Here is a 23,852-nt window from a genome sequence, read left to right on the forward strand (position 1 = left end):
ATATGCATTTTATATACATACACATTTTAAGTGCATAGCATATCAAAAGATATATACATATGCAGATGTACTGAAGACAAATAGTGTAATGTTATATTACATGAGTATAATAGATTCATAAATATAAAATACTCCTACTGTTCTTTGGTTTCCATGCAGATTTATGGTCTGTCAAATGGATTAAAGCCTGTGGCTGCTGCATAGCAAAGTAGGCAGCTGCTCAGTATTTATTTTTATCTTCATTGCTGAAAAGGTAGAACCACTGCTCATTAAATTAGTTCTGGTTCTACCAGTAAACACAGTCTATCTCCTTTGGCAGGAGTCCAGGTTAGAGATGCTTGGAACTTTTTCAGCAACACCTAGTTTTTTTATTTTTTTATTTTTCAGATAATATGTTTGAGCCTAAAATGTTTCATTCAAAAGAAAAAAATATATTTTACAGAATCCAAGTCACCATATGTATTCACACACCACACCTCCATCCTCCACTCACACCTCGCCATTTCCTTGGATTTCTTTGGCTGTCGTCAGCCTTGGTGTAATCTGCTTGATAGATTGGCTAATTATCTTGGAAGTTAATGATCCCCAGCCCTTAGGCAGCCTGCCTTTAAGCTAAGAACCTGAAACACAGTCCCCTGGCTGGCTGGCAGGTCTTCCCTGGACACAGCACACCTGAAACAGGGTCATTTTTGCCAGGAAACTCCTTTCACCAGATGCCCACCGTTTCCCCTGGGCTTTAAATTTTTGGAACAAAGACAATGATTTTTACACAGAACAAACCCCTTGCTTTGCAGCCAAGTCTACTCCACTCACACTCTTTGATAAATCATCATGTTAATCCACAACAAATTTATCTCAATATTTGCCTCCTTCCTATTATGTCCATGGAATGACAGAGTCTATGAATACTTATCTATGTGTGTATATATATCTATCTATATATATATACACAAAATTAGACGAAATATGTTGTCTGTAAGTAGGTAGATTCATGCTGTGTCCAAAAGGGCAGTGCTGGAATTCTTCAAATAGTTCCTAACTTGGGTATTTCTTGGCTCCTAGATGTTTTACTTTGCAGTCTATTTATAAACTTAGGAAGTTTTTTTTTGAAAGATGTATTTTAATGGAAAGTCTAAGAGAGGCTCGTGTTGAACTAAAATACTTGTAATTTTTCAGGAGATGTTCTAAAAATATTTTAGTGGTGTATGTGTTGTGGACTGCAGACTTTCAAGGGTTGGTTCTCAGGCAGATTGGGGTCTGTTAGGAATTACAAAATGGAATATTTGGTTGTAAAATAATCTGCATCCCATGATAATACTCTAGGAGAGCTCTAGATTATTATGAACCTTGAATTAATTGTCTGCCCTTCATTCTACACATTTCTCTCTTGACCATGTGCTGATTTATTCTTGGAAGACGTAAGGGATCTGGTTATTCTGGGCAAAACAGTGACAGCAAGGAGAAAAACTTGTGAATTGGAAGGAGGTTTCTACTTCCCTCTTCATTTGCATGTTAATCACCAATTCAGCATTTAACTAAAGGAGAGACAGGAGCTTTACTACCTGGGGTATAACATATAGCACACCTTTAATAAACTCCAGTAATCTGCTGTTGGGTACTTGCTCCAATATTTGCAAATTTTTCATCACAAGCTTAAAAATGAATGTCTGTCTTTGTCTGCTGTGGTTATGTTCCATTTCATATTTTTTCATATAAGAAAAAAAGTCCTTGTTATGAAGGTGGGACAGCTTTCTAGACTGTAAGCTCTTCAGGGCAGGGAATGGTCTCTTACTCCGTGTTTGTGCAGCATCACTGTTGGCTTGACCTGGTTGAAGGCTCAAGCTCCTGTGCACTATTGCAATGCAAATAATAAACACTGCTGAAAAATAAGGAGTCTGTTCGGTCAATTGGAGTCTTACCCAAGTATGAACAGAGGGAAACTAGATGTCAAAGTCAATGCTCTCCATTATGGGTTATTTAGCACATAGTAACAACTTGAAATAGTAATGAGTTTTTTAAATTAGCCATGCAGCTAGTTGATACTTTCCACACTTCAGAAGATTTGCTGATGATAAATATGATGACACTTCTTGTTAACAATAAATAGTGAGACTGTACAGATTTACCAAACAAAGGAAAATTCTTCTTACTCTGTGACCCTGCCATTTAAAAAACCCTTGCAACCTGAAGGGCTTCTGTAAATATAAATCACTGTAAACTGCAGAATTGCGAAAGCATACAGCGAAGTAGTGTAAATCTAGAGTGTCTCATCATTCAGTTCACTACATGAATCACCATACAGTTAACCATAGAGGAGATTACATTTTTTCTAAAAATAAAATAAAATAAAATTCTCTAAGCAATAAGTTAATGTGTATTAAGTGATTCCAGACATCTTGGAGAATAAAAATGAAACTTTACCAACAGAATTAGCTCAGTAAGTATTTTTCTCATTTGATGCTTCATGCGTGTATGGGAGCAGAGATAACTCAGCTGAGTATGTGCAGGAAATGATGGCAATATTGATAGTATGGATAGCATATGTAAAACGGCATTGAAAATAGCAGCCCACATGTGCTCAGTAGGATGGATGGCCCACTTCTGATCTGAGACAGGCAATTACACAAGGGCAGGAAGCAGAAGGTGGAAAACATACAGGGTAAAAGTCTGTTGTTATGAGGTGGCAGAGATCCCTCTTTAGTGCTTGTGCTGTACTATGGAAGAGGTGTGGCTGAAAATTCACTGAATTCTTCCTTTCAAGTGGAAATTTAATCATTAATAAGACATAAGAGTGGTGCAATTGTAAGTTGTCTTTGACGTTCTACTTTAGGAGCAGGAGTGCTTTAGGCAGATTGCTTGGGGTGCTCAGGACAACTTCCTGATTGCCCAGCTGATGTTTTTCTGGTAGGGAAAAGTCTGCCACAATTTCCACTGTTCTTTTTCATTTTTAAGATAAAGTTCCCGTGACATTGGTCTGTGTGAAACCATGGAGCTAATCTCCTTAACCCTGATTGATCTTCAAGGCCTTTCTGATCCCTTTTGGTGCTAAGCACTTGCTACGGATTTTAAGAAGTGATGCCTCCCCAACCTGTCCCAAAAGGTAACACCATGTGCCAAAACCTGGTGCCTGGCCCTTGCTGGATGGGTGTAGAGAGCTGGTACCTGGATGGTTCCTACCTCTTCCCCTTATCACCAAATACGTATGTTTTTCACGCCACTGAGACCATTATTGATCAGACTGTTCCAGTTCATCAGTGTGAACAGATGAGGGAAACAGCTATAATTGCTTTTCAGTGGCTTTGTCGTTAGCTGAGAGCCACCACACGTTCATTTCCAGGTGTTGGTTCTTTGTCCCAGGGGCACTCTGGGACACATGTTCCCCTTCTCCCCTTCCTTGCAGAGCCTGTGCAATTGTGGCGGTACAGAGGTGTAGGGCTTCATCTCGCCAACTCTGGGCTGATTTGCATCACGTGGATAGAGGCGGCGAGTTGGAAATCAGCAGCACACTCAAGCTTGAGGTAACTTCAACCTGAATCTGGGTGATGCCATGAAGGATCCTGGAAGCCTTTTGGGGTTTACAGCTGCTCCTTCAACTCCAGGAGTTTGCAGCTGTAGATATTGCTGTACCCTCCACTGTTCTTTGGCATTTAAATGAAATAATATGGCTGGGGTTTTTTTTAACCTGCATCTGCCTGGGGTTTGCAGTGGTTTCCTGAAGAAGCATTAATTACCACCACAATCTGTCCCATTGCTGCTACTGGGTACTTGTTCCTAAAAAAAACAGCCTAGAAGCCAGTGTTAGAGCAGCAGTGGCTCTTCATTGGCTCCTGCATTGTGAAGCAAATGGTAGAGGTGTTGTAAGGCACGTTTTTGCCTGTTTGCAAGCAAATTTAGGGTGTTGAGGTTTGGATTATAAAGCTTGAGGTAATTTGCGAACTGTTGCCTTTCTTTTCACAACATTTTGCTTCTGCTGAAGTTAATGAAGAAAATCAGTAAGAAAGCAAAAAGCCCCCCAGCTGGGAAGACCTCATCCTACATATGGGGAAAGTCTCCAGGTCTGGTGCCCTGCAAGTACCACGGAGGCTGTGAAACTGGGGTGTGAATGAAAGGTGAAGCACAGGGGAAATGGAAGCGACTGGCTTGCTTTCCATGCCAGTCCTGTACTTTCGTTAAATTACTGAGAACCCATGTGGGCAAGTTGCAAAAAATTGCTATAAATTAAAATAAAACAAGGGCAGCATGTAATCATGATGATGCTGATAGAAGATGGCAGGTCATTTAGTGAAATCTCCTTGTATTACAGCAATAGTAAACCAACTTGTTAAACTTCTGAAAGCAAATTAGATGGGTTTAAAATGAAGTGAAAATTCATTTAAGTGATAAATTAACTTACTTTATCTGAATGGGCAATACAAGTTGCAGCCTGTTTTTAAGAATGTAGAGCTGATGAGCTGTTATTTTTAATGTTGCAGTTAAAAAAATGTTTTGTCTAATTTGGAAATTAACTTAAGAGAAATTGAAGCAATTAGTGTGGTGTGAAAATGTACCGCTCAAAAGGACATGGTTTTCTTTCAAGGCAGTGAAGTCTGATTTTAGCTTTTGTCTTGCGCATCAGCAAGTCTTTGACTAGTTTGTCTAAACACGAGGTTTAAAATGCTGCATTGTCTGCTCCTGGCTGAGTAAATCCTTCATTAATGCCTTCTATATTAAGTATGTCTGTCTGAGGCTGAAGCGTGATACTTTACAAACAGCTGAGAGTTTTTCTCAGGCATCATTCCTCCGGGGGTGCTTCTCTTCGATCGGCCTCCGCAAAGGCATGACTGTGGTGTGGATTCTGCTTCCCGCACTAGCTAGATGAAGTGTGTCTTTCACTTCAAGTCCCAGGAGAGGAAAAATGAAAGCAGAAGATGGCTGTGATTCACATCAGCCTGCTAAGACACGAGGCTTTTGTCATTGCTCTCTTCAACTGGGAGAATGAGACTCCTTTCTGCTTGAAATTATGAAGTATGTAGAGATGTGCCTTTTGTTTTAGTTGCAGAAAAGGCATTCTCGGTGGGACTGAGGCTGTCACTGCAGATTAAAGGAGCCCTGGGGAACAACTGATTAGCAGAAATAAAACGAATGCAAACCCCGCGGGTCTCTGTATTAAGCTCGCACAGGGTAATACAACTTCGCTTGTCAGTTGTCAGTAGAGGATCGCCTTTGAAACCTAACGTTTTATCAAAGAACATAGTGGAGAGTTAAAGTAGTAATGACAAATTTCTGCACTTTTGTTTTTATTTTGTACTGAATTGTGATACAAGTAAAACACTCAGCTTTTCATGACCAAGCACTGAGGAAGCAGGATAAAAGGCAGAAAAAGATTTGAGTTAGGTTGGCTGAAACTGTTCCAACTATTTTTAATGTTTTATTAACTTTTTTTAACAAAGTATTTCAAGCTGGAAAGAGAAAATTGCTTTTTTAGATATTTCAAGCTTAAATGCTTCCACAGTTTAGAAAAAGAAGGAATTTGGGTCTTGGTCAGAACTTCCCTGTGCAAAGTTCCCGATCTGATGAGTCATGTATTCTGCAACAAAAGATGTTTCCCTGAAAAATCCCCCCCACCAAGTTCAATCATATTGACTGATATGCTGTTCTACTCTTCAGATTAGCGAAGTGAAGAATGATGGTACTCTATGAAGCAAATGAGTCCTCCCTCTTTTTTGTCATAATCTCTGGTCTAACGCCATGGTGTGCTGAATGCCTTCAGGTCTGACTTAGTCGCAGTGGAAGACGTGCAGCACTTTTATCAGCTTGAGCCCTTCTAGTATGTGCTGGTGCTGCCATCAGCATTGCTGAGACAGTAAAACTCAAGAGTGCATTTGATGGGAGCTGTTATGTCTCTTGTCTCATCAGCAACATGGTTTTCTGCGTTCCCATCCACTGGCCGCAGCTGTGCAAAGGCACTGAAAGCTGTGGGTTTGCTCCAGAAGTCTCCCAGATAGAGCTGGTTTGTACAGCTGTGCCCAAGGAGATAATTTGAACCTTACTCTTTGTGGTTAGATACAAGAAGAAAAAGGCTCAGCTTGGTTCTTTGGGCAAACCCACAAACAGACACTGATGTCTCCCGTGGACACTGATCTCTGTTCAGGCGTAAAACCATCCTCAGGTCTGATCCGGGTCCAGCTGGTGGGGCTGGGGCTGCAGTGGGGCACCTTTGGGTGGTGGGTCCCAAATCCAGCTCAGGCCATGTGGAAGAGAGGGTCTCTGCTGTTCCCAGTCACCCAAGGAAAGAAGAAATTACTTCATTTTTTTTCTCATTCAGGGGAAAAAAAAAAGAAAAAAAAAGCAAAAAAAACCCAAACAACAACAACAACTTGAAGGAGCTTTTTATTCCTTGTGGAATGGTGTCATCTTCATATGACAGCATTCCTGCGTGTCTAGTGCCTGTCAGTTGTTTCACAGGGAGGATGAAATGAAACAGTTTATAGAAATAATTTCTGGTCCTTTTGGCAATGTGTAGTAATGGTAACATGCAGAGGGTGGTAGCAGCTACGTGGCCCCTTTGACAGGTGTCTTCAATGAGACATTCCTATAAGCAGTAACATCACTTAAATGTAACAGTACACTTAACACAGTAGATCAAAATTAATATCAGCATGTTTGAGTTTTATTTTTTAAAAAATGTTTGCTGAATTTTACAAACTTTACCAAAATATTAATCTTTCTTATAAAATTGTACTTTTGTTGTATTATTCCCCCTACACCATAGTAGAGGGCTCACGAGTACTAGTTACTTCTTATAGAAGCCCCAGCATCATAGGCAGGCTTGTATTGTGTCAGTTCTACAGCTGGAAAATGGAGTCACAGAAAGGTTAATTATTTTATCCTAGTCTGTGTGGTCAACAGTGTTAAAAACAGCAGAAGTCAGTCATTCTGTTCTGATTGCTGATGACATAAGATATATCCATTACACTTCTTGTCTATACTGTGCCTTACGTATACTGCTAACTTTCTTTTTGGAGGTTAACAGTTTGGAAAGATCTCACTATTATTTCAACTTTGGAACTTCCATTGCATGGGTTTTGAGTGGTTTTGCTAGGTTGCAAAGCAATATCATGGTGCAAAGCAAAAAACTCTGCTCTGCAGAAAAATGGTGGTGAAGATGGCATCAAGTACCACACATATACAGAGGCCAGATTCCCCTGTCGTAAGTAGTAATTGCATAGTGTATGTAAGATAATATATGAATTCAGTTAAACACTAGATAAGTAAACTGCAGAAAATACTTTAGCTGGACAAGATCACTGCATACACAGTCCATTGAAGGTAATCATATTTCTCCAGAGAGTCTGTCCTGGAGTACCACAACAGCTGCCATCCTTCAGTGTCTGCTGATAGAAAGGGAAGAATTCAGAGTGGTTTCATAGATCTGGAGCTGAATTCAAGGCAGAAAAGTGACTACAAAGCTAACTACTTCCAGAACTGAAGTTTTGTGTGGTTTAGTTCTGTTGACTATAAGATACAGATTAAATCCTTTACCTTCAAAGTGTCTTAGCAGGATTAGTCCTAATGGTGAAGCTCATTTATTCTGTTTTGTGTTTTCCCCAACCATTCCTTATGAACTCCTTGTCACAAGCAAAACAAAATAAATGAGCTGTAAACCAAGTTACTGCAGCTGAACTATAGGCATGGTTAGAGGTAGGGTACAGTATCAGTCTTGCTTTTTGAGTACTTTAAAAGTGCTGCTGCTGATGGGATGCTGTCTATCGAGATTAGCTAAACAGCTGTAAACAAATATAAATATTGGAGTGATGGCAACTATATATTTCAATAGAAATATCTTCCATTCTGCAAAATACAAACTTTTTCCTTTCTATGAACAGAGTCAATTGCAGGTTGTGTTCATGCCGGTGGTAGCCCCATGGGTCCCATGAATTAAATCCTTGGCTGGTTAGTGATGTCATTCCCTCAGTTCTTTTTAAATCTCTTTTTTGTGTTGAGAGCAGCCATCTGTCCCCATCTAAACAATGGCGGGAGCAGCTGTGCGTGGTGTGCCAGCAGGAACAAAAGCCGCTGCTTCGTACCAAAGGGCAGTGGCCTGCAGGTCACAAGGAGTTATATGGATATCAGGGTCAAATGACACCTGATGCCACGCTGTACGGAAAAATAAAACTATGATTATACAGCCTTTATATGTTCATTCACTAGCGGAGAAGTGGGGTCAGTCTTTGTCCGAGTTTTCCTCTAATGGCCATGGGAACGCTTGGGTGTTTTCAAGGGGAGCCACGCTGCTACTTACCCACGGAGTGATGGAGTAACAAAACCAGCTTCGAGCAGAGGGCAAAGCAAACAAGACACAAGATAATTATTTTGAAGGGAAAGTAAAACAACTTGGATACATTCTGGTACTTCATACAGGTTCTAAGTGTGTGATCTCAAGTGGTTTGCGTATCCTATAACACACCCTTATAAGAGCTCAGTGAACCGTGCTTTTTGCGCGCGGTCTGCAGCACATGGTAGTTCCCTTCCTTCTTTGTGGGAAAAAGGAAGCTGAGCAAGGGCTGAGCGCTGCTCAGAAGCCGCATTCAGGAGAAAAATTTAGTTCTGCATTGAGCTACTTTTTCTGGGAGGTGAGCTGGAAGGAGCTGGAGGGAGGTACATACTCCACAGGATGACATTGCCCATTCCTGCAGGCAGCTTTCTACTTTTCAACAAGTGCTGCAAGTCTTATCCCAACTATTCTCTTTCTGCACTGTGTCCACAAGGAGAGCAGAAGCCAATACTTTAAGCTATAGGAACCTTTATTATATACCAAAGGTGAATTTAATACACAGGGTAGAATTCATGCGTATAATGAGATAGGTAAGCAATCACAGATGAGCGCAGTCTCCTGTCTTTTCTTTAACCCCAAATCACTTTTGTCTTCATGGATTCCTGTTTCTAAGCAGACACACATTTTGGAGCCATTAGTCAGAGATATACCAGGGGTCACAGTCTTACCACTTTTTGGATAACAGTCCGGGATTTGACCCTGCCTCTCATGAGCAAGGTGACATTCCTAAAGCTTGATGGGACAGAAGCACATATTTCACAAACGGGTAAGATGTAAACACCGAATGCTCCAGCCTCAGGGGAACACATCCTGGGACACGGAGGCATTCATGGATGCACAGCTGAGCTCAGATAAGCCATAAACAGCCATGTTTGGCCCTGCACCAAAACCAGTGGTCCCCTCCATGCCACAGTTCCACTTATACATGTGGAAAATGGTTCTCTATTGCCCTCTTTTCTTTTTGTCATGCATTTCATAAAGGATACTGAAATAGAACTTCACAGTCAGAAACGACAGCATTTTTGTAGGAGCTTGTTAAAATGTTTTCTTTCAACCTGAAAACATGTTGTGTTCTTATTTGCTAATTGCCTACTTTGTGTCCTAAACAGCATGAATAATTCCTTTCACTTTATATTGTCTACCTAGTTGATGGGGTTTTACAGGATGAAGTCATAAGATGCTGCAATAAAAGGGGACAGAAATACCACTAATGATGGAAAACACATGACTACATTTCTAGGTCCTTGTATTGTGTAGTTTACTGAAGGTATCATGACTGCTGAGCAGCAGTGAAACTGGTTGTGCTGTTTATAATTTTAAGACTGAAGCTTTAGAGTTCCTTCACACCACCCAGAAACCGCCAAAACTAGAGAAAAATCCTGTTTGCTGCTTAATGCTGATATTGGCACTGTCCTCTGTGCAAATTGATTATCATGCCCATCTCTCTGTGGGTGCTAAAGGAACAGAGCATCACACCATCGAGAATCCACTCCTGAGCTGTTACTGTTCAGGAACAACTTTATAGAATGCAAGTTTTTTAGACAAGATGATCACCGGTTCACGAATCACCAGTTCACAAATTATTTGTTTTCTTTCACTTACGTAAATTTTTCCTTTAAACCACATTAAAGTCTCTTGTTTTAAGCTGTCTTGAGCTCAGGCAAAACTTAGAGTGCTGCTGTTGGTTCCCGAGACTGCCACAGCATACTTTACATTCTGGTAGCTCTCTCGGCGTCACTTTACAGCCTCTCTGGAGATCAGCTGGCTCTGCTGAGCGGTTAGTGGCTCCAAACATAAATGCCATTGCTGTCTGACTCTGTCGTTTCTGGGAAACTTTCCTAAACCCTGTTTTCTTCCACATTTTGTCATAACCCTAGAGGGACTGGATTTTTGCATTTCTGTATGAACAGAAGCTCTGACTATGGTCCCTAAGATTCAGCATACGAAGCATATGCTGCAAGGCTGAGTTGGTCTTGCTCTGAGAAAAGTTTTTAATCCACCACCATATAGTATCAGAACGCGAAGTGAGAAACAGAAGAACTTTATGTATTTTTAAAATTTTATTTATTTTTATATGTTAATGTCCTGGATTTAACTGGGATAGAGTTAATTTTCTTCCTAGTAGCTGGCATAATATTGTGTTTCGTATTTAGAATGACACTAATGTTGCTAATACACTAATGTTTTAGTTGTTGAGAAGTAGTCAAGGACTTCTCAGCTTCTCACACTGTGCCAGGTGCATAAGAAGCTGGGAGGGGGCACAGCCAGGACAGCTGACCACAACTGACCAATGGGATATTCTGTACCATATGATGTCATGCTCGGTATATATTTTGAGGGCAGCTGGCTGGGGGACTGGAACTGTTCCTCCTGCTGCTCGGGAACTGGCAGGGTATCGGTTGATGGGTGGTACACAATTGTATTGTGCATCACTTGGTTTATATATTCTACTAGTAGTGGTGGTGATGGTAGTAGTTGCAGTGGTAGTAGTCTTTTTCTTTTCTGTCCCATTAAACTGTCTTTAATACATAAGGTTTACCTTTTTTCCCTGATTCTCTCCCCCATCCTACTGGATGGGAGAGGGCTGAGCGAACAGCTGTGTGTGGTGTTTAGCTGCCTGCCAGCTTAAACCACAAGTTCAGTTTTACTGGGAGCAAATAGCCAGTTACTGTGTTGGTTTGAGATAATACCTGTCTGTAGAGCATGGTAGTGTTTGAGACAGAGAAATGAGAATTATCCCAAAAGTGAGGATGTAGGTGTTTGTGTACTGTGCTATGTATGTGTCTGGGTGTGTAATGAGGCATATGGTCAAAATATGGTCAAACATCCAGGCCTTACACCCACAGTTCAAAACCTGGTCCTCAATTTAACCCTGTGACTGAGCATGGCAACCAGCTCTTTCAGTGCACCAGCAGCTATGGTTAATGATAGCCCCACACAAGCAAAGCAAAAGGGCCCCGAGGACAGGACTGCAAGTACTTATGGTGCCTCCCGCCCGGTTCCCATCCCTCCAAGGGCACTGCACCATGCTCACAGACGCCACCTTTCTCACAAGGGACATTCTTGCCTTCCTCTGTCACCCCAGACCGGGAAATAAGCGTGTTAACTTCTCCACTTCATTGTGGTAGCTCAGCAGGTTTGGCTCTAGTTCAAGATCTGCAGTCTCCTTGCAGGGCAATGACGGCTTTAATCAATGGCAAGCTGGTCTTTCCTAAACAAAGTGATGTTTCTTCAGAAAACAAGAATTTCGTAGCGAAAATGTAAAAAGGTGAATGGGTCATATACATGTAGAGCTTACATGGTGCTGAGCCAGCGTCCACCAAGAGTCTGGATAAAAAAGTTTAGGATGTTTTTTTCAATCTCTGTCTCTTGACTAATAGTCCCGTATCTTGCAGAGAGCATGAGTCACTTCCCTCTTAATTCAGAGAGGCTATTGTATATCATATTAAGTTCATTATGTTGCTAGGCTATTTCCTCTGTGAGTGAAATGTCAAAATACTGCCTACATATATAGTCAGCATCAGAAATTTATATTAAATACAGACTGACTCCTCTATAGTTGTACTTCTTGTAAAAGTTCATCCAATGAGCCAAGATAAGCCTATAAAGGTACATGTAGCTGTGTAACAAATGATACGGTAAACTGGGAATTCCATGTTTCCAGAGCATGAGTCTTAGCCAGCTTGAAAGTATGGAAAGTATCGATAACCAAAACAAAGTACAGCTATTATTCTAGAATTACTTGTAGATATGGTTGCGGCTGATAAAACAAATGGTTCCTTATTAAATTTATTCTAAAATTGAATAGATAATAGAAAAATAGAAAAATGGAAATATAAAAGAGTTCAGAGAGAGATTAATCTTATCTAAATTTGAGTATCTTAAAATAAGCTATCTGTTTCTACCTGAGTCATCTAATTTCCTTATATGATCCATAAATGAGCTGCAAGAAGGCAAGTCAAGCTCACTCATTTTAAACTTGGTCTCTCTTAGAAGAGGATAAAACCCTGTTTGGAGGCTTCTGGTTTTATCTTTTGGCTATAAAGAGAGACCAGATTACTCATTTAGATTAGACACCTGTCATCCATCCATTTCATCCTTAAATGTTCATTTGTTAGAAAAATACTCTGTTAGTTTTGTTGTCAACAAAAACATCATTGACAGAATAATAGGATCACTGCAGATTTTCTACAAAGATAAGGATAAATATTATGTTTGAATTTTGATTTGACTACAGACCAGGTGTTATCACAGATTATTTATAGGTGTGATAACAATACTCATTCACTTACATTGCAGTCAGTCAAATTCAGTCACGTGTGTTGTATCAACACAGACAACGAGGAGTAATTCAGAAATTAATTCAGTGCAGTTTCCCTGAGGAAGCCCTATTTGCAAATGAAGGGGTTCATGCCAGCCCCAACATAGGGGACCTGGTGCTCCTCCTCCTATGTGGTGACAGCAAGGGCAGCAGTGTCCGGCTCTGCTCTCATCTGTCCTGCTTTGCCCATCCTTCTGCTACTGTTTTGGTCATGAATATTAAGCACAGAGGAGAGGATCATGAACTTGGCCAGGAAAATATTAATAATCTTGACAAGTATGGAGATGGATTGGGAAGGATAAAGGAGAGAGTGGGAGAAAAGGAAGTCGAGGCAATAAATAGGCTGGACCTGCTGTTACCATGTTAATCTCTACAGGGTATGCGGGGGAATTGCTGAATTAGTTTATCCTCTACCTAGATCCTTTCCTTATTTCTGGACTTATTTTATTTTAATGATAGTTTTTCTAGGGCTTTCCTTAATCTACAGCATTTCACCTTCGGCTGTTGTATTGTTTATTTCACTGCGTTGTTTTGGGAAGAATAATCTTGATGTGTATGGAAAAATGTGTTTGAGAAGGATTTAGAAAGGGCATCTGGAGTTTAAGGGAGATTATATTTCTATTTGCTGTAGGTGAATTATGTCTTTTATCTGCAGGGCGAGGAACCAAATACCCTGTTAGAAAGAATTGCATATAAATGACAACTGTTTACTCTGATGCTAATGAACAATCAATCACATTAATTTAGGAGAGGTGTAAAGATTAAAATTTTCATAATTTTAATGTCAAAGCATTTACTGCAGGAGTCCTCCTAAATGAGCAGTTCCTTTTGCTCAGCAGTGGGTTATCCTCAAAAGATAGGTGGGTTTGGTGGTGATGGAAGTGCACCCAGGCTCTCCAGGAGCCCAGTGTAGGTAATCTGCTGCTGTAAACACTTATGTGTATTGTTGACAGCACTTCAGGCTCATGATTTGCAGGGGGACTGGTGGTTATTAAAAAACAGAAAGTTGAAACCCCGATGAATAAAAAGCAGAACTATCAATATATCTTAATCCTTTAAAAAAAAAACCAAAAAACTAAGGTGCTTTGTTTTTTCGCTGGCAATGTTCAGTTTATTGAGCTTCAGTTCACCTGAAAGGAAGTTTTGTGCTGAAAAGGAGAGACTATTGGTTTTTCAGTGGACACCACTTGTGAACTCCCTTGAGGAGCTCAGCCAGACCTGCCTTCGGGTGAGGCTGTTGGTGATGGCAGTTGGAGCTCTGTTGAACAGAGGAGGTTGACAACCAATTAGTGCTAATTATTTTTGTCTATGTTTGATTCCTTGGAAGCAAGCAGATTGTGTTTCCCTCAAAAGCAAACCAGAGAGCAGCAGCAGATGGGTTTCTGTGCAGCCAGACTCTTTCCCTAACCCCAAGCTTTGTGTCATGGAGCCTCCTGGCCCTGCTCAGCTCTGCAGTCTCTCTGTTCACCTAACTGAGGTTGAGAGCCTCCTGCCAGAGGGAGGGTTTCTTAGGAAAGTGGGGTTTGCAAGATGGGCTTGGCAAACATCAGTCTGCAGGCTGTGCTCTGCTTTGTATTCAGGACGTTTTCTGCTTGGAGCCTGTGTCTTCCCAGAGTTCAAGCAGCACAGGAGCCTTTTAGTGGCAGCTCCCAGTGCCATGGCTGGTGGCACTGTAGGATGGCCAAGGCCTGTGGCTGACTGGCCTCCGCCTCCACTTCCCTGCAGTGACCTGCATTTTGCTAAGAGCCGGCTTCTTTAGTGTTGTCTCCTAAGCACATCGTGGGAAGGGCTTTGTGGGAGAAAAACCAGGAAAAACCCAATAGCTGTGAGATTCCTGCACCATGTGTCATCTCCACAGCGTGTTTGCAATTGAGCAAACGTAATCTGTCTGGCAGATTCCCGGCTATGCCGTGCCTGCGAGGAAACAGGCCTCTCTTTGACCTGTGACTGTATCCATGTGCGGTGTTAAGTGTATTTAGTTAGAGATCAGTCATGGATTTGTCACAATTCCTCATCATGGAGCAATCTCCTTTTTGCTTGTCCAAGGAGATGTGCCTGTGCCACTCCTCTGCCTGCTGTGGTTGTGCCCATTGACAGGCCGAGCAGCAAGCCAAGGATGTGCCACTCCATGCCCTGTCCCTGCCAGCCACAGGCAGGCACAGCGGTGGTCGGGGGACAGGAGCCGTCGCTCCCACAGTGTCTCCTCCAGCCACGCTGGGGCTGGCATGAAGGAGCCAGTCGGCATGTGGGGTGCCCCCGCCGCCTGCTCGCAGTGAGTCCTCAGCGCTGCCCACACTGTTACAACAGGAATCGTGCAACATGTACAAAACCAAAAGCTTTTCATACTGAAATTTGTTCTTTCCTCCCCCTGAGGCCTTTGTGAGCAAACAAGACGCCAGTGTTTGAGGGGAGAGACAATGGTGTGGTTCAGCGCACGCTGCGAAGGCATCCTGGAAATGGTGCAACAGCTGAGTCTGCCCTCTCCCCCCCCCACCTTTAAGTTTATTATTCTGGTTCAGTGACATTTATTTTGCTGTAAATGCCTAATTCACTATACAGTCCATGTGTTTTGCAGAGACACTAGTAAACTAAAATCATAGTTATGCAGAAATCCTTTGGTCTGAAAATGCAGACAACCTGTATTTGCCTTTCAGCCTTCTCTACCTTAGACATTCAGTGACAACCAGCAATAATATTTTTAGCTGTTGGCATTCTTAGCTGCAGGCTAACTTGCTAACTTGATCAGGAGATGCTCTTTAAATGACTTGACACCATATCGAGTAAATATTGTATTAACAAAAAAAGAAGTGGATAAAAGAGAACACTGGGGTTGGCCTACAGTATCTTCACGTTGGAACTGGTTGATGCTGAGAATTTGTGATTGCTGCCATTTGCTTTATATTTAGAGAGGGAAGGAGTTGCATATGTGGTCCAGCTCATCTCAGTTTTACAGTGCCATTTTAGTCACCAGACCTGGTAGGACTTTGTATGATTAAGCTTCTTAAGAGGATGCACTCACTGTTGGCCTTCTGTACACATCCTGTGTTTGCAAAGGATCCCATTAAACAACTGTCTAAGCAGGGCCCAAGCAAGGCAGAAAAAGCAACCTAGGGAATAAATACCATTTCATATACGATAAACAGTAAATACTGATCTGCCTTAGTCATATGAACTGGTTTGCCTTAGTTGTCCTCCAACTTTAATGCTTCTGTGGGAACACTCAGAGTTTCCATTAAATATAGTACTGTGTGTCTGATCACTGGACGACACTCTGATAATTCTAAAAATAGTTTAATAAATAGACATTCCAAGATGTATCATCATAAGCCTGTAGCTTGAATATCAAATCTGCCATGTTATGTAAAAAATATTGGTTATATAATGGGATTTTTATCAGTCTAGTGACATAAATACAAATATTAGAGCATTACTAGGAAACTGACCTCTCTCTGACTTTGGATCTGTTATGCTGGAAGTCAGAGTGAAAGTAGCTTATGTATATATGGGGATTTAGATGCTCTAGCTTCAGAGGTGTATGACAACTCAGAGCTAGTTTGGGGGGTTTGTTCCAGATAAATGTAAACACATTTAAAACGGTACTGAGGAGAGAAACCAGAGTGTGATAAAAACTTCAAGCTGCTCCTGTTTCCTTCATGATGGCCCAAACTGAAGCCATTATGGCTGATGCGGTCAGAGATGTCCCTAAAAACAGTGCGCCTTACCTCTTGAATACATTGAGAGAGACCTTTCGAGGTGTAGTTTCTCTTTATCTGTTGGAAAGCAGATAAAGTCCTGAGCTGGCAGAAATCAGGACTTAGCAGCGGGAGGACACATGGAAGAGCAGCAGGGATTTCCTCCAGGCAGAGCAGCATTCATACATGAATCACAGCCAGTTGTCACCGCTGGTCAGGTAACGGTGCTGAGCCCTGGGGAAAGGCAGGGCAGGCAGCAACTGCTCAGGGAGATATGGGGTTGTGTGGAAATCCTCCCTGCCGAGGAGCAGAAGCTTTGGAGAATGGGAACATGTAAAAAGAGGTGCTGTGAGTTACCAGAAAAAGAAAGGAATTAAGTGTGTTACACATAGAAACAGGTTCATCATTTTATAACTCAGAAGCTGGTTTTGCAGGTTGCATGACTTCTTGAAAACATGAAGTAGGGCACTATTTGAAATTGCACAGCCTGATGTGACTGACGGCTGACCATCTGTCCCCACGGGCTTTCCAATCAGGAGAGCATTGCTTTTACTGAGAGCAGGCGGTGTACATGGTGGAGGTTTTAGTAAGTGAATTAGATGAACCTTCTGACTTTTCAGCCTGAGGTAAAAGCAGACTGAATAAAAAAATGAGGCAAGTTAATGTGAGTGGATTAAAAATCCTTTAATTTCACATGTTTTCTGTGTAAGCTGAAGTGAGGCCAACTGTAAAAGGCTGGTGTGGTCTTTAGTGTCCCTAGTTGAGAGACGCGGTGTTCCCTGTAGCGCTGGTAACCTCCCGGTTTGCTCTGTCACGGCATCTCAAGTTTTAGACACACCGTAGAGAATAAAATCTCACAGCTAACTCCTGTCATCCTCTTACAGGTGGAGCACTAAGGGAGGAGGAGGGGGGAGCCAGAGGCAGGGAAGTTGGTGGGGAGCGGGCGCTGAACATGCTTCCCAGGGGATGCTCGGTGTCACACATCTCCATCGTGAGACAGGGGACTACCTGCCTTTAAAGAAATGAATCAAGTGCCCAAAATGACGCTGCAAGCTGTCAGTGATGCACAAACTGGTCAGGCTCCAGATCCCTCCTGTCCCTCGGCTTTAGCTAGAAATCACTTCCCCCCCACAAATCTATAGATGCATGCCCTCAAATCTATAGATGCATATAACCAGAGCAAAGGGCAACTGCTGTTGAAACCTTGCAGACCCTGTTCTGCAAACAATGCTGTGCACATGGGCTTCCTACCTCTGTGTGAAGCTCCCGTGCCTTCACTTGAGCCCTGCACGGGGCTCGGGGGCATCCTGGCCTCCCTTCTCCCAGCTGGGCTTTCAGCTTTCCCTGACAGTGAGCTAGCTCTGTGCTGCCAAGTGCATGTGGACAAAATGCTCTGGTTCGAAACATGGCATAAAAGTGCTAGTGATGCTTGGACTGCTGCTGGATTTTTTCCCTTTGTATAGGATATGGGGGAAAAAAAAAAAAAAAAGGAGAGATTTTTAGCCCTGTAAGATTAGACAGTCATCATGGTTTTAAGGTCTTAATCTGCTAGCATGCAGACTGCTAGCTGATAAGTCTCCGAGTCTGAGTGTAATTGGATGCAGCATCAGATTCAGTTGTGTGGGCTTTCCTGGGGCTTTTTGTTTGTTTGTTTGTTTGTTTTTAACCTGCTGCAGAATTGAAGCGATCTGGCCCTGGAAATGCTGTAACGCTGCTTGTTTCACCCAGCCGGTATTTTGGCAGCACCTAGCTGGAGACCACCACTCAGAGAGGGAGGGGGGGAGGTTGGTGAGTGTATGAATTCGGGCTATTGTTTGAGGCACACATCTGCCTTAAGAAATTGCACGGCACAGGCCGTTACTTATTCAGATGCAGAAGCTCCTTCCGTCCCACAAGCCGGCCCATTCAAGTCACATGCCAGAGGTCTCGGCAGAATGGGCTGCAGCTGCTTCAAATCTGCTGTCTAACATCAGAAGCAGTTGGACAAACTGTGCCGTGCTGACGACAGTCAGGCTCCCAGGCGCCGAGGAAGACAGGGAAAAGATTTGGGATCCCAGCGCTATGTTCTCGGAGGATCTGTGGCTGGAAAATGAGAAAACCTGTGCCGTTGTTCACAAGTCGAAGCGAGGAAGGAAGCGCCAAGAGCTCCTGGCCGTGGCCCTGGGGGTGAAGGTGGGAGTCAAGGGGGCACTTTTGTGGCAACCTCTGAAACTCTTTGCCTATTCACAGATCACCTCCTTGGTCAGAAGAGCAGCCTTAACTCAAAACGACAACCATTTCAACTATGAAAAAGCACACAATTTTAAGGTAAGCACAACTTCCTATTATTTTCAGCTAAAAAATTCTTGGTTTAATGACTTGCATTTTATTTTTTGCTGTGATGGAGTTTTCATGCGCCCACCTATACCAGCTCTGAGAAAAGAGTTGGAAAAAACCTTTTTCTTTCTACTGACTGCATTCTTAATACTCTTTTACATAGGCTAGTAATCCAAATAACAGTTTTGTTACTAACTACACTACCTGACTGGCATTTTACCTTTCTTTTTCCCTCAGATTCAGTTTCTTTTTTGTTCAGAAAAAAAAGTACTTCGTATTGATTGTCTTTATCTTAAAGTGCATCTGGTTTTAAATGAGAAAAAGGGCCCTTTTCAGAATCTAGCTACTGTCAGAAGTCAGTGGCATTTTACCAGCAAACATTTTGGACCATTTCTGTTTGCAGAAGATGTTGAGGGAGCCGGGGTGCTCCCTAACAATAAAGCGGAGCACAGCAGTGGTATTGTCTCCCAGCTTTTTTTCCACCACCATATGCTAAGGAAATGCCCTCAGAGTCCCACTGAGCTGTGGGGTCTGAGCTTGTGTTTGCTGGTCATACTAAACCAAATAGCTGGACAAACACAGGGATGTTTAAATGGATGATCTTTTTCCTGTCTTATACACTAAAAATCAGATTCTTAGGTGCTTTTTTTCCCCAAGTGCTGTGTCTGGCATGCTGCAGCAGGGAAGTGACTCAGCTTTGGAAATGGACCTTCCAGGCAGCTTGTACTAAGATGTTTTGCCAGAAGAACTGTGCTGGTTTCAGACTATGCCAGCCAGTTACCGTATCTAATGCTGTCAAATTGCGGTTTGATGGTTATCAGGATGGATATAGAGGCAATAAGAGGCAGTAACAAGACAAGAAAGGAATGCATCTCAGTTTTGAAACCTCAGTTTACTTAATTCTCCGTGAGGATGCTGATCTGGGTCACTGTCAGAATAGTTCAACTCATTAGCAGAAGGAGAATTTCCTGATATTCATCTCAGACCTGTCAAAAAAGGAAAAGCGCTGATTAAAATGATTTCACTGATTTCCGGGTTTAGCAAAAAAAGCTTCACTTCTTATTTTTCTGTATATTCTGTCATGCAGACATTGCTCTCCTCTGTACTGTTTCTGCTGTACTTGGTAAATCAATAATTAAATATTAGTGAGCAAAGCAAATAACAGCATTGCTTTTATCATTCTCCTTCCTTGACCCAGACTACAGAAAAGTCAGTATTTATCTCGCTGATCAGCACTGAAGGAAATAGGGGAAATACTTCGCGTTTTCTTGCTTGATTAAACCCGCTTTCATTCTTTCTGGGTTTTGCCCTCATTATCATTTTAATATCAAAACTATTTTAGTTTAAATAGAAAATATTTTCTCATGACTGAGACTTTTTTCCACTTTGACCCATGCATTCTTTCCTCTTCAAAATTCCCCTTGTTTTGGCTTTGATTTATAATTGGACATGTGCCCAGTTAACTTTGTGTTTGCACAATCTAGCTGTTGTACAGTCTCTGTTCCTTTCTGTTTCAAAAGAGTCATAGTTTAACTGGAAAATCACATGATTGAAATATATACGTATTCAAAAGCTTGACAGGAGAAAATTATTGTTTTATCCTAGTCAAGGCAATAAAAAACTCAAGGAAGAAACATTTAAAAAAAAAAAAATACTGTCCAGAAAGGCCAGTCGAAAGTGTTACATTTACTTAATGAACAGATATGCTCACTATGCAAATACAGTTTCTTTTCCGAAGGAATATATTAGAACATGTCTAGCTGTTGAACAAAAAGTGTGGATAGAATGCTTAGAGTAAAATATTTTGATTTAAAAGACAGCTAAATTCAGATCTAGTATCTTTAATATATTCCATATTCATTACATAAAAGGATTAAGAAATTATTTAAGAGAGAAAGGATGGCTTTATGGGTCTTGGGGCAAAATTCTTAATGGCTTTTGACAGCACTCAGGCTGTGATGATATGGGGTTAATCTGAAGGAGAATGCTCTTTTGCAGACGTTCCAAGAGTTGTCTTCCCCTTTTCTAGATTAATACTGACGTGTATTGTAGCATTCTGCTCAGTTCACAGGGACAAAGGTTACATGTCACAGTGTCCATCATAATCTTGTCATAGGCAATTCTCCATGAACAAACAGACACTCTTTAGCTCTTGTCCTTTAGCCACGAAGAATCTTAAAAATGAAGGGTACATTTTTAGTGAAGCTGATGAGATTTTTGTAGATCTTAAAGATCTTATGTCCTGGAAGAGCAAAGGCAACTGCCTTTACTCCACTAGGTCTCTTCCCATAAGAAAAAATAGACTCAAGGCATGAATTGAGAGCAAGGATGGCTCTCCCTCCATCCTTTCCAAGCTAATGCAAAAATTAAAGAGGAGCATTGGAGTTTGGAGCATGAGGGCACCAGGTTATGCCTTTCTGAGAATCCGTGCTTTGTCTTTCACCTTCTCTTCCAAATGTCAAGGCACTCAAGGCAAATGAACAAAAAAAAGATTTAGTATCCAGACTGATTTGTTAAGCTGGGTTCATCCTGAGCACGCAACACAGTCACATGGATTTAGGTTTGGAGCTGGCGTCTGTCTGGCAGGACAACTTTGCATAAGCCAGTGTAGACATACCGTAAGTCAGGAAAGAGAATAAATCTCTGAAGCCCTGTTTAGAAAAACACAGAGGTATTTCTGTAACTATGTGGGCGTCAGCCTAACTGGATCGGAAAGTCCTCTTGCATCTCACTAGGGTTAGGATTCAGCAGGCTCTTTGGGATGTGCTTTACCTGCCAACTTGAGTGGGGGCCCAGCTGGTGGTGAGGTCACCTCGTGCCTGAGGGCGGCAGCATGGACTTCGGGGATGCTCCATGTGTTTTGTTCTAGGCCGGGAATTCATGAGAGGGCCTCTGTGCTGCTTTCAGTGAGCAAATACAGCTGAATAACGTGCATTTACCACAATATTGTCCCTATTTGCTGCTATGGCATGGCAGATCCCCTTTGCAGGCAGGCTAGGGGAGTCAGGGCAACTGAGTACTGACAAGTCAGAAGATCTGCTGGGAGAAAGGAGGCTCTGGGATAAATTTCACGTTGTGTTCATCACTGCAGACAAACACTGCTTCTGGGAGACAAAGGGTTTGTGGGAGGCATTTTTTACAGACATCATGAAGTTTATGTGTATGTATTTAAACAAAAATAACAGCAGAGTCAGCTTTTCTTCCCCACAAAGAGCTCAGGTTCAGCAGGAGTCCACAGGGGAGTATAAATGTGCATGTATTCAGGGTGAAAGTCTGAAAAACCTCTTATTTTCTTTGGAGGCAAATAATAAAGTCTTCAAACCCAGTCAGACAAACAAAGTTACCTCAGAAACAGCACCATATAATGCCAGTAGAAAACACACATTTCCATTCAAGGCAATTTTTAGTTTGTTTCTGTAATATTGTTTAAGAGGGTTTTCTTGCCACTGTATTGGCACTTCTTAACTTTGGTGTTAGTTCTCCTCTCTGCAAACATGGCTCAGACACAGATTAAAACTGAATGGGATAGTGCCCGCAGGGAGAATTCTGAAATTTGGAAGCAAGGGCACCAGAGGGCTGAAAGGCAAAGGTGGGAGAGAGCACAGGGAGGCAATAAGAAGAGACACACAGTCTAATACTGGGTGAGATTGTCCAGCAAAGAAAAGATGATTTTAAGGAACATTTCATTGACAGAGCTGGAAAATAGAGTGAAGAAGTTAATAGTTAAACATTGTAGAAAGAAGGTGAAAGACTGAAGAGTAGTATATAGTCTGAAACATCATGGGTTTGGCTTATATGAAGAAATGCTTCCCTGTAAACTCTTCTTAGGAGCTGGAATTATGTGTTGACTGTTGCCCAAGAAGCCAAAACCTATGCTGTGTGTACACAGAGAGCTTTCTTGAGACTGCAGGATGGGGTAGGGACCAATAATAAATAGATGTTGATCGTGTTTCCAAAAATCTAAGCTCAGACCATTTGTAATGACGTAGTTACAAAGAATGGGCAAAAACCTGAAAACCCGTCTCAAAAACCTAAGACCTGATGTTACCTCTCCTTGTTTAGAATAGAGATGAGATCAATCTTGCAGGCAAAATTCACATTTATGATTCAAAAGTGCTGCGTGCGAGCTTCAGGCTGCGTTCGAGTGTGTTTGTAAGAACAGGCTTCATTAATTCTTTGAAATTAATAGTGAGCCATAAGAGACTTAGTTCAAAACTGCATCTTAAAGAGATTTTTTGCACCTTCATCTAGAAACTTTTAGAAGTCTCCCTTTTTCAGCTAGAGATAGTGAATATTTCCCCGTTTCAGCTTGACCAGAAACCACCGAGACTAGCTTTTCACAAGGCATTTCAGTTGGGAACTTGCCATTTGAGCAGACCCGTGAAAAATTGAAGTGAATGAATAAAGAGAGCTAAACCTTTGAGGACCACCGAGCTGCAGGGCACAGGGGAAGGGTGGGCACTCGGCGCTTCTCAGACGGAGCCTCAGTCAGCGTTGATGGCTGGTTCCCCTTGATGACAGCAGAGATGAAGGAATAATCAGCTACCATTTTCTAAATATGCCGCAGCTGAAATAAGCTTTATGTAAAGTGAGCCAGTAGGCCCCAAATATCCTAGCAACTGTGATGGCCTTCAAATGTGAAATGGTGCGGTTTTAAAAATCCCGAATGAGCTTTTACAGCCACTTTTCATGAGGTTAGCTTTTCTAAAGCTCTGCAAATCAGAAGACATAGTTAGCTATCTTCCCACAGCAGATGATTTTCATCCACAATTAAATGCAGGTGCAGACCTACTAATTATGTGGTTATCGGTCTAAAAATGGTGAAGATGCAGGCATAATTAATTGTATCTGTAGCTTTGTATCCACTGAAGGTCACATAGAGCATGTGCCTGAAACTCAGTTCACCAGCTAATCCTAGGTATGACCATTTACCCCCACCAAAAGCCATGTCTGAAAGTCACGCTACCCACCCTGCAAAATAAAATAAGATGTAATAAGAAAGAAGTATGTGTCTAAATCTATCTATCTATCTCAAACTTTATTGCAAAGTGTTGTTTTCCAGAGATACACATTCTTCTGAGAGGTAAAATACCATTTCAAAAAATAAATATGACCATTCAGACATTCCAGTTTTGACCTTTACTAGCAAAGTGGGGGAAGAATTACTACTGCTTTAAGCTTATTCACAGAATTATTGACTGTGGGTAGT

General features: G+C 41.8%; 1 protein-coding gene across 2 annotated transcripts in view; it reads left to right on the plus strand.

Moving 5' to 3' along the window:
• Positions 1–23,852, plus strand: part of CHN2 (chimerin 2) — a 167,957-nt gene that overhangs the window by 124,279 nt on the left and 19,826 nt on the right. For both annotated transcript variants that reach the window (XM_065051418.1, XM_065051419.1), the window contains exon 7: positions 18,557–18,634. In XM_065051418.1, coding sequence (XP_064907490.1) covers positions 18,557–18,634 — 78 coding nt within the window. The remainder of the gene's footprint in view (positions 1–18,556; positions 18,635–23,852) is intronic.

The sequence above is a fragment of the Columba livia genome, chromosome 2 (assembly GCF_036013475.1).
Source record: "Columba livia isolate bColLiv1 breed racing homer chromosome 2, bColLiv1.pat.W.v2, whole genome shotgun sequence".
NCBI lineage: Eukaryota > Metazoa > Chordata > Aves > Columbiformes > Columbidae > Columba > Columba livia.